Source organism: Anas acuta, chromosome 9, assembly GCF_963932015.1.
Source record: "Anas acuta chromosome 9, bAnaAcu1.1, whole genome shotgun sequence".
Taxonomy (NCBI): Eukaryota; Metazoa; Chordata; class Aves; order Anseriformes; family Anatidae; genus Anas; species Anas acuta.
In genome coordinates, this window is record NC_088987.1 from 18,497,690 (window position 1) to 18,510,547 (window position 12,858).

Sequence of the window (12,858 nt, forward strand, 5' to 3'; positions counted from 1 at the left end):
TCAGTAGCCACCAAGTCAGAAAACAAATAGGAAGTTATATGGTCTCCAGCCATTCTTGGCCAAGCTCTGCTAGCAGGCCACCGTCTTCAGTGCACTTCAGGCTAGATCCTAAAATTACAAACAGGTGAGACAAATCTCCAGGTGAATTCAGGAGCTCCTTCAATTCCTATTTCCCTAGTTAGACAGCACAGCATCTCTAAGCTAGCTCTGAATCATACCTGATACAAATAACTGTGATTAAGAGACCTGACAGATCTGGGGACTGAGTCTTCAGCCACAACAGCACAACGTTGCTTGTGTAAGTCAGCAGAATTCACAACAGCATAAAACCCACTGTGTGTGTCTCTGATTACATGTACTAGGACATACTGAGTTTTCTTTGAAGGGAAAACAAGCTCACAGACTCTTTTGGAGTTCAGCTGTTACCACACAACTATATACATTCAGTGTGTTACTACACGCTTTATAAAAGCGTGCCTGTGTTTTTGTATGTTTTTATGTGTGTCTGCTGATGTTACATGCCCAGTTTTGGCTCAGAATAAAGACAGTTCTGTCCAAATTGACACCCATCACTCCACTGTAGTTTGCATCCACACATCTGCCTTTTTTTCTTACGCTAGGCCAGTTACGAATAGACCGGACACAAATTGCAGGCACAGGTGTCTCTACTTGTTTGAAGACCAAACTGCCGTGCACCTGGCCCGGCCTAAGCAACACCTGTGCTTAGTCTGCATTAATCGTATCAACAAAAAGGATCAGCCCAGTTCAGCCTTGTGCTAGGTGGTGCACCGAGCTCGTTGGATCTGGCAGGATGGATTTAGCCAGGCCTTCCCAGATACCGTCCAATTTTGTTCCTGCCTAGTGCAATGAGATGTGTCACCTGGAGAGCGAGCTCTTTGCCAAAACCCAAGTCACCACCGCGTTAGCATACAGTGACAGGAGAGAGCAACGTAACACAAGTACCTTTCCGACAATGAGATCTGCCGGCTGTGGCACAGAGCGGCTGAAGCTCAGGTCTCCAGCCGAGACGTGCCATGTGCCAGCTTTATCTCTGACGTGCTCCTCTCTGTGGCCGTGAGGGACGGCACCAAACATCTCTATCCCGGGTTCCCTTTACCGAGCAGGGACCAGCCTGCTGCAGGCAGCATTCACGCAGTGCCTCAGAGACAGAAAGCAGCACGAGGGCACGGCGGAGCTGACTGAGAGCGGTGTTACCCAGCGGGACAGGCACCCACAGGTGGCACAGGCCTGTGCCAGGTGGGGAGCACACACCAGCTCACCAGAAACACTGAGAAGCTCAGGACCATGATTGCAGACACAGACCACAGAGCAAGGCCATGGCGTGGGGTTCGTACACCCCGGGGATGCTCTGGCTACCCCCTCCCCCGGGGGCGCGCAGCCCACCCACACGCAGCTTCTCTCGTGGCACTCGGGGAGCAGCAGCAGCAGCAGCTCCCCGGCCCCAGGAGCAGGCTCAGCCCGCTGGGGCCGCCCCCGGAGCTCAGCACGGAGCAGGGCAGAGTTATGCCGAGCACGTCCAGGGAGCCGGGCTGCGGGGGGCTCGGCGCTGCCCAGCCGAGCAGGGGATGCTCTCGCCCCCCCCTCGGGCGGGGAGGACGGGGCACGCATTAGCGAGGGGAATAAAAGGAGGGGAACAAAGGAGCGGGGGCGAACACCTGTCGCTGCCCTCGGGGACGAGCCCCGATGCTTTTATTCGCTGCCGTCTGTCGGGGGAACTGCAGCTGCCAACTGTCAGCAGCGTCAAGTTACCGCACAAAGCCGCCCGAGGCCTGGAGCACGGCGGGGCTCGGGGGGCCGGGGGAGGGCCGGGGGGGGGGGGTCCCCGCTGCCAGCCCCCGGCCCCAGGCGGCGCTGCCCGCGGGCTGTGCTCCCCGGAGGGGACCGGCGTGCCCCAGCGCCCCCCAAACAATTAAAAATAAATAAATAAATACGAATTTAAATAAATAAATAAATAAACGAAAATCCCAAATAATTAAAAAATACCCCAAATAATATAAATAATAATAATAATAAAAAACAAAGAACGAAAAACTTCCAAATCATAAAGCCCCCGATAATAATAATAATTAAAAATCCTAAATAATAATGATAATAAAACGCAAATATTTAAAAACAAATAGAGACACCAGCGAGCCGCCCCCGCTGCCTTCGCGCCCCTCGCCCCCCCCCGCGGCACCCAAGGGCGCCCCCGCCCGCTCCCCCCGCCCCGCCGCGCCCCGCCCCGCCGCGCCGCAGACAAAGCGTCCCGCTCCTATTGGCCCGTTCGCCCCACGCTCGGGCGGCTCCGTGCGCGCCGCAGCCAATGGGCTCATTGAGATGCAAATGAGCGGCTATAAGGCGGGCGGCGCGGCGCGGGGCGGGGGCCGGAGCGGGGCGCAGCGGGGGCAGGGGCCGGGGCCGCCATGGCGCCCGCGGGCAGGGGCCGCCCGTCGCGGGGGGACGGCGACGGGGACGGGGACGGCGGCACCGGCACGGGGGGGGCCCGGGCCGACAGGAGGGTGAGCGGAGGGGCCGCGGGGAGGCGAGGAGGAGCCGGGGGGAGGCGGCGGGCGGCTGACGGCGCCGTGTTCCCGCAGACGAGGAAGCCGCTGGTGGAGAAGAAGCGCCGGGCGCGGATCAACGAGAGCCTGCGGGAGCTGCGGCTGCTGCTGGCGGACGCCGAGGTGAGGCGGGGGGAGGAGGAGGAGGAGGAGGAGGGGACCGGGGGGTGCTGGCGGGGGCCGGGGCCGTGCTGACGGCCTGGGCGCCCCGGGGCAGCTGCAGGCGAAGCTGGAGAACGCGGAGGTGCTGGAGCTGACGGTGCGGCGGGTGCAGGCCGTGCTGGAGCGCCGCTCGCTGGGTGAGTGGCGGGGCCGGGGGGCAGCGGGGGGGGGCGGCGGGGCCGGGGCCGGGCAGCGCCTCACGCCGGCCCCTCTCTGTCTCTGTCTCCCCCTCCCCGGGCCGCAGAGGGCGGGCGGCTGCAGCGCGAGGCCAGCGAGCGCTTCGCCGCCGGGTACATCCAGTGCATGCACGAGGTGCACACCTTCGTCTCCAGCTGCCCCGGCATCGACGCCACCACGGCGGCCGAGCTGCTCAACCACCTGCTGGAGTCCATGCCCCTCAACGAGGGCGGCTTCCAGGACTTGATCGCGGACGTTGTGGCCGAGCCCTCGCTCGGCCCCTGGCCCGGCAGCGAGGCGAGGGGACCAGCAGACGAGGCCTCCCCGGGCCTGGTGCTCCCTGCCTCAGCGCCCTCGCCGGCCCCCAGCGAGGAGACCTGCTCCGACTCTGATGAAGCAGAGGCCGAGCTGGGCCAGACCTCCACCGACGGACTGGATGCCTCCCGGACACGCAGTGTGCCATCGCCCAGCTTACCCAAATCCATGTGGAGACCCTGGTAATGGAGCGGTGCGCCCAGGAGTCGACGCGGAGCTGCCCGGCGAGGAGAGCGGCCGGGCACTGCACGCCCCTGTGGCTGTCGGACCTGCACGCCTGGCACTGCCGCGTCCTGGGGCTGCGTAGATGGCACTCTGACACTGTCACCCCCCTGACAGGCTAATAGCAAAACACGTTAACATTTCAGCTGTGTGTATGTTGCGTGTGTGTGTGGTGTTTTGTAACTCGGGGGTTGTTTTTTTATGAGAGGTCGGGGATGGGCTGGGGGAGGAGGGGGCTGGTTTTTTAGTAGCAAAGCTCTTTGGTGGATGCACACCAGTTATCTCATAACCCTGTCTCATGCTTTTGGCCCTTATAAGTGGCCCAAATCTCACTACCTTTTTCTCTTAAGAAAAAGCCCTTGTGCATTTTAAAGCTTAATGGTTAAATCCATGAGAAGTTCAGTCTGCATGCACAGTTTTAAGTGTTCTAGTGATAGCAAAGATCCCTGAAAGGGGTTGGTGTGGTTAGCATCTGTACGTGGTAGCAGTCTGGAGTCTCACCTTCAGTGAAGGAAGAGAGAACTAGAAACCTGTTGGAGTTAGATGAACATCTAAAATATTGGTGGCAGGGTGCCTTTTAGAAATGAGTGTCTTTATGCACATTTTGCTTTTAGCACATCTGAGTTTATTGTGACTTTATGTATATTAGGGTGTCAAATGTTTTTTTATTTTAATCTTTAATAAAAAACTAAATTCACAACTGATTTCATGTGTTTTGCAGTATGATACACTTTAACTAGTTCACAAACCTGAGTACAGTGCCCTATTGTTAACTACTAACAACACTATGTATATGTCTTGAAACAATGCTGGTAACTAAGCACTTAATTCACGTACTAAGCATTGTTAGCTCAAGTATTGGAATTCAAATGTTTCTTTTGTTTAATAGTAGCAGACACTTACCTTACTGCAGTGGGCTGTGTAGTACTGGTGTAGGGTTATCTCATGCCCCAGGCTGCTGGGCAAGCAGTTCATGTGGACACCAGGCTCAAACCTCATCTCCCTGCAGGGGGTGGTGGTCATACAGCTGCAGTCCACCTTCAGAGGCACTGGACAAAGCTTCTCCTGGTGGAGTTTTGTCTTGTGTTTTTGTTCTTAAATGCAGAGCATGCAGTGGACTTAAAGTATTTCTGAAGAGAAAAAAAAAAATTTAAGGGGGCTGAACTTCAGCCCTCCTGTACATGAGGTTTGTCATACCTCATGTTCCTACTTCTGGGAGATACCGAGTTACTTATGCTGTGGGATTACCTTTGAGAGCTGCCATTGTAAAGAAAGAAACAAAAACAATTGTGAAGTTATTTAATACATGGAAGTTCCCAAACACAGAACAAGCAAAAAAGGAAGCAACCTAACTACCAGGGGACTGGACCTGTAACTTTCTTTTGTTAATAACCCTCTGGAATAATAAAAATGGAAACTAAGATATCAGTAGGCCTCCTTTGTAATTTATTTAAAGTTACCTGAGGTGGGGGGTTCTTATTCAAAGATTGCCATCAGATTGGTTTAGCACAAAAGCCTCCCTGCTTTTCCCCAATTTCCCTTTGAACTGTGAGGGCAAAAACCAGCTTAACAGGAGAGCTGCTGTAATGACCTTTCTGCTTTAGGGAGGAAGGGAGGTCAGCATTTTGAAGTGTAAATGAAGGAGGAACCTGGGACACTTGCACTAAAAGTAACACCCTACACTCAAGCTGACCTCTTGGACTCACCCTGCACCTCTCTAGCTCCAGTGCAATGTCACTTTTTTTTTTTTTTGAGCAAAGCTGCTTCCCCAAGCTGTTAGTGTTTGATACTTCATTTTTTGCTTCTGCTCAACTAGCCCAGGTAATGATACCCCCCTCAGTAACATGGTATGTATTGTGCTACGTGACCCTGCTATGCCATGACAGTCCCTTTCAGTACCTAGAAAACAGCCCTCCTGTCAGGTGCCCTCACAGGGGAGGCAGAGCCACAGCCCCTGCCTGTAACACACAGGGCCAGGCAGCCTGCGGAGCTGGGCAGCTCGTGGTGGAGCACAGGACCAGAGGTAATGGCCACACACAGCCCAGCCTGTGTTCCTGCAGAACTGCAAGCACAGGGCTGCAGCCACTCGCCTGAGCTCACTGAAGGTTTGAAACCTAAGGTTTGACATCCAGGGCTGCTCCAGGGCTGGCTGCAGCTGCTGCGGGCACAGTAGAGACAGCGAGGCTCAGCTTCATTTCCATGAGATGAAAGGCGGCCGGGTTAGGGCTCTTCTGCAACGCTGCGGTGAGAGCAAGTGCAAATCCTGACACTTTGGTGACAGAAACACAGCTGAGAGTCAACATAAAAGCGCTAGCTTTGGTTCAGCAGTGGATTTGGGGGGCTGGCAGCAGAGTTACCACTGGTAAGCAGCTTTGCAGACCGGTGAGGACCCTTCCTAGTTGAAGCCAGCCTTACCCATTTACCTGTTCCCTTTCAAAACCCAAAGTGCTGTTGTCCTTCCCAGAGGGAAGCCACTGGTGGGGCCCTAAATGCTCCCTGCACACTTACACCACAACAGGACTGGAGAACCAGGCAGCCCCTGCTACCTGTGGTACTGCAGAAGGAAACACAGAGGAGCTCCGGGCTGGCTGCAGCCTCCTGGCCAGCCGCATCAGCTGCTTTCCAAAGGCCACGATGGTCAGGGAGAGCCAGGGCAGGAGGGCAGCAGGACTTTCTCAGGCCTGTGGTGGTTGAAAAGAAAAAGCCAGGTCAAAGTGCCGCTATTACAGTTTTTTAGAAAGCATCAAAAGCATTTCCAGAATGTGTTAGCAATAAGACTTTTTTTTTTTTTTAAATCCACAAATTAGGTTCACAGAATGTTTACATCCTCTGATTAGGTGCCGCTGGATTTCTCCATTTGCATTTCTGTACCTTACTGCAAAGGTGTCAGATCTGACACTTCCCCGACAAAGGCAGGAAGAGGTGAGCTTTGTAGGGGCTGGACTGGGGAAGAGGGAGGGAAAGGAAGGTTTCCAGCGGCTCTGATGAAAAAAGAGCGAACCCTTTCAAAGCCCTTCTTTACAGAAAGGACTGCCTTTACTCTTTTCCATTCCAAAGTAATATGAACAGACTGACTGATCTGACAGTGCGCTGCATTGTAAAAGGAGAGAAGAACAGCACACAAACAGAGGGACTTTCGTTTGATATGCAGTTGAAGAATAATTGAAAGGACTCATCCTCCCCTCTCTTTGCATGTCAGTCACCCACACCTGCTGCAGGAGAGAAGCACTCCGTCCTACACCAGGTCAGCTGGGAGGACTTCTGTTCAAATCTTCTCCTGAGCTGCTGGCAACACAGAACAGAGCTTTGTCAGAGCCTCCAGCCAGGAGCAAGATCAGGCTTTCAGGTTCTCCAAACCAAATGTCATCTTCTTTTGTCACCCACTAGCAAATATCATGTAGTTCTCTGCAGAGTCTTTCACCTCCAAATAAGTAAATCTTTTAGCCTCTATTCAAATAGAAGGCTGAAACAGACAAGATGACAAAAAACAGATACAGAAAACAGAAGAAAATTAAAAAAATCACTCCAGAACTCAGCAGCAGGGCTAGGGGAGGAGGCCAACTTCCATGCAGACATCTACAGAGGGAAATTTCTGCTAGGCAGACAATTCATTCCTGCCTGCAACACTGGCAGCTTATGGCTATTACCATCCAAGGTGCTGTAATTAAGCAAAGTGCTATTGAAACAAATCACAGAAAAGGGGGATTTATTTCTGAGATATGTGCTGGGATTAACCAACGTTATCCCTGGCATCCAGAGCTTTGCCACGTTACGGTAAGCTCTCCACAGGTAACATCCCAAGGGGCCATCCAATCTTGACATCTCCAGCTGTTGGAGCTCAGTCTTAGGATTCAGTTTCTGGACCCACCTCCAAACATCAGCAACCTGCACATGAGCGCACACAGAAGCAGGTCTCCAGCCCTACTTCTCCTCCCCACGAGGATGTGGGTGCAGATCCTTAGGTTTTACAAATCAAGCCTTTAGCTTTTGGAGCACACCAAGACTTTTGCCTGAGCAGTTCGTCCTTCTCTCCACTGAAGAGGATGACCAGGCCAAACAGCATGTCCCCTGCTGAGCTTCCCCCACCAGCCACAGCTTGGCACCACTGAAACACACGAGATGGTATGGATAAGACCCAGGAGAACATCCTCTTGTTTGCATCCACAGATGGATGCAAAGGTTTGAACAAGGTCACGCAGGATCAAACAATCCACCAACCCAGCTGGCTGAGCCAAAAGCCTATCCTTCTTCTGCTTCCTAAGACTTATTTCATTTTGTTGCATGAGATCCCTGGTTCAAAGCTCTTTTTTTATGCACTCTCATACAGATACCCTGAGCCCACAGTAACCTAAATGGATAGGGTCACTAAATAGTGTGCCTTAATCCTGTAAGGCTTACATGAGCTAAGAGAAGGAAAAAGGGGGAAAAAAGCCAGTCTGTTTCCTTCCATGGGATTTTTAGCTGCATAAGGAATATAAGCATTTCTTTGTTGTTTTTCATTATTGTTTTCAGCAACTGTAATCCTTATTTCTGCATTTTAAGAAAGTTAAAATACATCAAATCTGGTGCAGAAAACATTCAAGCATGAAAATACACATTACAGTAGGAAATTTTAAGCTTACTTTAGTTAAACAAGATGATGATTGATGGTGATCTGATTGGTCACACTGCATACGTTGTGTTACACTGCACTCCTTCCAGCTGAGTAAGTCATGGGTTCAAAAGGCCTTTTAATCCAACAAAGTAGAGTCTTAAATGCCAAGTGCTAGATAGGGGATTCAAACTGTTTGAAATGAGAAAGTAAAAGATTGAAGTCAGACACTGGAAAAGCCACAAATTCCCTTTTTCACTATGTCAGCAGGTCAGATGAGACAGTATTCTTCCAGAAACATTTTTTTTTTTTTTTTTTAAACACAAAGGACTTAGTAAAACTACAACATACTGGCAATTAGACTAGATGATCCCTTCTGGCCTTAGATTTCTTAAGTATAAAACTACTTCACTTTGTAGTCTTTTAGTTTTTACATTGATCTCAGACTAAAATTAGAGTGAAAGTACAGTGAGAACATTTTAGTGTTGGCTTTGTTGTTTTTTTTTCCATCTGGGAAAGTGCAGACCTAGGGCACCCTGAAGCACACTTTTGCAGACAGCTTCAGGAATTGCCCAGAGTGAATTACCCTCAGTTGAACTCTGCAAAAGCATAAACCATTTAGGTACAAAGCAAAGCAGCTGAATTTAAAATCACCAAAGACACAAACCTTAAAAATATCCTTAAAAGATGTGCTCATTAAGAAGAAAAGGAAGTTACTGGGCATCGCTTGGAGTTCGCGTATCTGCTCTGTTATGTGCTTCAGAAAGGACTGCATCTAGTGGCCTTCTTTGTATTCATTGTATTTGTCCATTTGGACTATCCATGAATGAGAGGCACACTAGCAAAACTTTAGCATTTCATTCTCACTACACTGATGTTGCCAGAACCAACACAGGCTGCAGAGGGTCACTACCATATCCCTTCTACTGTCACCCTGCAAGTCTTCACAATTGGCATTCCACAGATGGAAAAGGGAAAACAAACTCCTGAGACATTGTCAGCCCCGTAACTTTTCCACCAAGGCAGAGGGGTTGTTCACAGCACCAAAATGTTTTTTTTCAGGCCTCAGTGATGCAAGTCCTAGCCAATTTGCCTCCTTTGGGTCAGCAAGCACTAGCTGGTGTTTACTACCTGCTTTCTGTAATGAAGACACCTTTGTGTGTCTTGAGCTGAACTGGCCAACTCAATTGAAATACCCCTTAAAATTCATATTCCAAGTTCTCCTATGACTGAAATAGGAGACTCACTGGTATTGGGTGAACTACTACAGTTTGGCATAAAGTGTTAGCATACAGTGTTTAGCATAAGCATTGATATACCTCGGTCAAATGACAAAGGTACATGCTCGATCTTCTTGCTTTATTTGCTCACCCAAACAGGTTTATTAAGTCCTATCCATCTCTGCACACTTCAGAGAAGTTATCCTTGGCCAGCCTGGCAATGACCACACTGAGTCAGCAGCACACATGCATGTAAAATTAATAGATGTAAATGGCATAGACCATATGGGAAATGAAATATGCAAACAAACATAAAGAGAATCAGTGTAGTGTAAAATAGGTAGATCAAGAAAGAACAGTTACATGCAGTCAAGCATGAAAGGTCTTGTTGGTTTGCTTTGGTTGTTTTATGTTTTTTCCTCTTCTACTCACAAACAGCATACTTTGAAGCAAACTGGGAAATTTGGGGTCTGCCTACTTTGGAAAAATGGGTTCCCAGAGTGCTGGCAATTATAAGAGGGTTCTCAATTATTATCTCTTTCCTTGAATAAACTAGATGCTACTCCAAGTACTTCTAAGTCTCCTGTACACAAACAGGTGGGCTCTTTGGTCTAGTAATCAATCCTCCAGCAAGTTACCTTCACAATACAGCAAACACAGTCACCACATTGAATCGTCAGCAAGAAATAGATCCTTGCTGCAAGAAACCAGCAATGCTTGGCCAAGCAAGAACTAAAGGAGTTAGGTGTGGATCCCAGTGTTCCTCTGAGTACATTTCCTCCAGAAATGCAGCAGAACCTTACACTGTAATGGGGAAGACTCACCCCTCTGGCCCAAACCGGAAGATCTGGCCATCTGGTCCCTTCTGTAGCTGAAGAAGATGTTCAGTGTTCAGCCTCCGTTGGTTTCCTATTGGAATCCCACAAACTGGCAGAGGAATCAGTATTGCTGGAGCAATGCAGGGGAGCCTACCTGGTGCCACTGGTTTGTTTTCTGTAGTACTTGTAACCATGGCATCTGAGCAGCAAGAAACAAACACGAACATCAAGAACGGAAGTGCTTCTACTTCCCCTGTCCTTCCCTTGAAACAAACACTTCACACGTTTTGTACTTACTGTTCTTGTTGTTAAGGAACATCAGTATTAAGAAACTGTCTAGACAGAGTTATTTTATACATTGATCTAAATAAAAACTACAGATGGATTCATCAAATGGCCCAAATATCTATTTAGGTTTTGGTTCTCAAGACCCCCAAAATCTGAAGTATCTGGAGACAAAACTTTGATTTAACTTAGTTTTTAAATGTTATTTCTGAGTTCCGATCTGTACTCGGACTCTGACCATTCTGGCATTTGGGAATTTAGTTTACCAGAGAACCCAGGTGGACACAGCCCTTCTTGGGGGTTGGGGCTTGGTGCTGTAGCTTCTTTTGCCAAGTGCTCTAATCCTCACCTTTCTTCCCATCCCTTCTCCCCCTTTCTGCACGTCCACCCCCCCCCCCCCCCTTCCTTTTGTCTAGACAATTGTGCAATTTCAACCTTCCCTGTTTTGGCTACCTGCTCATTTGTTATGGTCATAGCCCATGGAGGTGCTCAGATTTAACCCCTTTGTCTACCTTTTGTGTCTGCATTTTAAACACTCCCTGTCTCCATTCAATTTAACTGATTTTTAAGGTCCAAGTATCCACAATGTCAGAGACATTCATCTCCATCTTTTTCCTCAAATTCTGACAAATAATCGTTATGTCTCTCCTGAAGAAAGATAAATGGTGTTTTGCTGTTGATAAAACTATTTTTAAAAAGGTGGTAAGTGATTTCAAAGAAGAGGCAGTGCCCTTTGGACCTCTGTCATTATCCTCTTCCTTCAATTCTTTCTTGAAAGTCACAAACCAGAGTGCAGCAACCCAAATGTTTCCAGAGCAACAAACTGTCAGGTTCTATATATAGCCCAAGTGTCACAGTTCAATCCTCATCTTATCTAAGAGCCTTAGAGGTATGACATACACAATGCTTGAAAAGTTGTGGATACATTTAATAAAGCAGTTTACTCACAGTAAGCCTTGGCAATCAGCTTCAAGTAACTATTACATGCGCTGATGATGCCATGAAGTCAGGGAAGGCTGTAAGCACCCATACACCTGGAGAACAAATAATACATGTCTTTCCCCTACATGCCCCTCTCAAGCCAAAAACATGTTTTATATCCGAAAGTTTTTAACATCCCAAAGTTTTTAAAGCCCTCTTCAGAAATAGTTGAATAAGCAAGTTAGACTGGGCAAGTCAACCAGGTGATAAGAACTTGAGTCTATAAATAGAGATGGTATTTACAACACATTAGGACACAGTGCTATGCTTTTTGGACCTAATTTACTGCCAACCCATTCAGACACATCGACCACTTACATTATGCTGGCCAAGATATCCCAACCTTCCTTTGCATCACTTTAATTTGTCCTCTTGAATGGCGCCATGGGTAGCATTAATGCTCACCAGCTTCCAGAGCATTTGGGACCCTCTGATCCTGTCAAATACATTCAGAAAGACTCCATCTGTAAAGCCACTTATCAGTGTAACGAGTAAACGTTAACGCCATAAACTTCACAAGCCTATGAGCACTAAATTAGGTGACAGAGGCAGTCCTGTATCACTTCAAACTAATTCTGTCAGTAAGTGAAACCTGTAAAAAAAAAAAAAAAACAACAAACATTTACAGTATGTACTGTGGTCCAATCTATATCATTCAGCTGTGAAATTGATGGAAGGTGATAAATGTTTTTACAGATTAGGATATAGACAACCTTATTTTGCTGTCCTGTTAGCTTGATTATCCCCCTTCTCAGCCAGCATTTTCCCTGAGAACCCAAACCACAAGTCCTGAAAACTCTGTTCTTTAAATTTAAAGATTTAAGCATTGCCTCACAATGGCAAAGTACATAACAAGAAAAGATTTTAAGTGGACTGGTAGGACTGATAACACAATGTTGTTTTAATAGTCAGGCCTTTATATTGATTTCACTTAGTTTCAGTGCTCAGGTAACACAAGGTTGATTACCAGTAAAGAGCTTTAAATACACTGCCTAACTAGATCCAACGCTTTAAGAAGGTCCATTCAAAGCAGTTTGGTAATTACCTTTTTGGTAATCATCTCTTCATTTGTACACAAATGAAGACAATGGAAGAAAGATTTTAGTTCTTTATATTGTGGGACTCCTTTGTTGTTGTCGTCAAGTGATTATGTCAGCTACCAATTTTAACATACTTCTAACATAGAGATATTTTATACATAGATATTAGGATTTTTCTTATACATGTATACTTGAATTTTTCTCTGAAAGGAGATCAGGCAGAAGGGAACTTCAAGACAACCAACAGCACACAAAAGCCTCCCAGTGAAGCAGCAAGCAGGGAGGTGGCGTTTCGGAAGAGGTACACATCTTCTAGTGAGCAGACCCTAGCAGAAAGCACTCCTGGACAGCCCTCCCCATTCTCCTGGCCCAAAGAGCCTGCCCAGAGCAGCTGGGAGAGTCTTCAGTAGTCACAGCCTCACAGCAGCACTTCAGAAATAAAAAAATGAGGGGCTGGTAAATACAACAGCATACAGACACCGGAAT

The 12,858-nt window shown here is 48.2% G+C and overlaps 1 protein-coding gene and 1 long non-coding RNA gene across 3 annotated transcripts; one reads left to right on the forward strand and one right to left on the reverse strand.

Moving 5' to 3' along the window:
• Positions 1–2,359: 2,359 nt before the first annotated feature.
• On the forward strand, positions 2,360–4,141 carry HES6 (hes family bHLH transcription factor 6). 2 transcript variants are annotated; one of them, XM_068692846.1, is made up of 4 exons: positions 2,360–2,519; positions 2,598–2,684; positions 2,785–2,860; positions 2,968–4,141. In XM_068692846.1, exons 1-4 carry the CDS (start codon positions 2,424–2,426, stop codon positions 3,399–3,401), a joined length of 693 nt encoding a protein of 230 aa, XP_068548947.1. In that variant the 5' UTR covers positions 2,360–2,423; the 3' UTR covers positions 3,402–4,141. The 2 variants fall into 2 exon arrangements, with proteins under 2 accessions (XP_068548947.1, XP_068548946.1); XM_068692845.1 differs by having other exon boundaries at positions 2,361–2,519; positions 2,779–2,860.
• A 522-nt stretch (positions 4,142–4,663) lies between these two features.
• Positions 4,664–10,786, reverse strand: LOC137861428 (uncharacterized). Its single transcript, XR_011099595.1, has 4 exons — positions 10,073–10,786; positions 8,060–8,220; positions 6,647–7,542; positions 4,664–6,118 (listed from the first exon to the last, which is right to left on the reverse strand). It is a non-coding gene; the product is annotated as an uncharacterized lncRNA (long non-coding RNA).
• Between the last annotated feature and the right edge of the window lie 2,072 nt (positions 10,787–12,858).

What these genes read in the sequence shown, in the direction of transcription:
- HES6 (XM_068692845.1), top strand. Translation starts at nt 2,424, where the DNA reads ATGGCGCCCGCGGGCAGGGGCCGCCCGTCGCGGGGGGACGGCGACGGG. An exon ending in GGGCCCGGGCCGACAGGAGG is followed by an intron (nt 2,520 to 2,597) that starts GTGAGCGGAGGG and finishes GTGTTCCCGCAG; the next exon opens with ACGAGGAAGCCGCTGGTGGA. An exon ending in GCTGGAGCGCCGCTCGCTGG is followed by an intron (nt 2,861 to 2,967) that starts GTGAGTGGCGGG and finishes CCCGGGCCGCAG; the next exon opens with AGGGCGGGCGGCTGCAGCGC.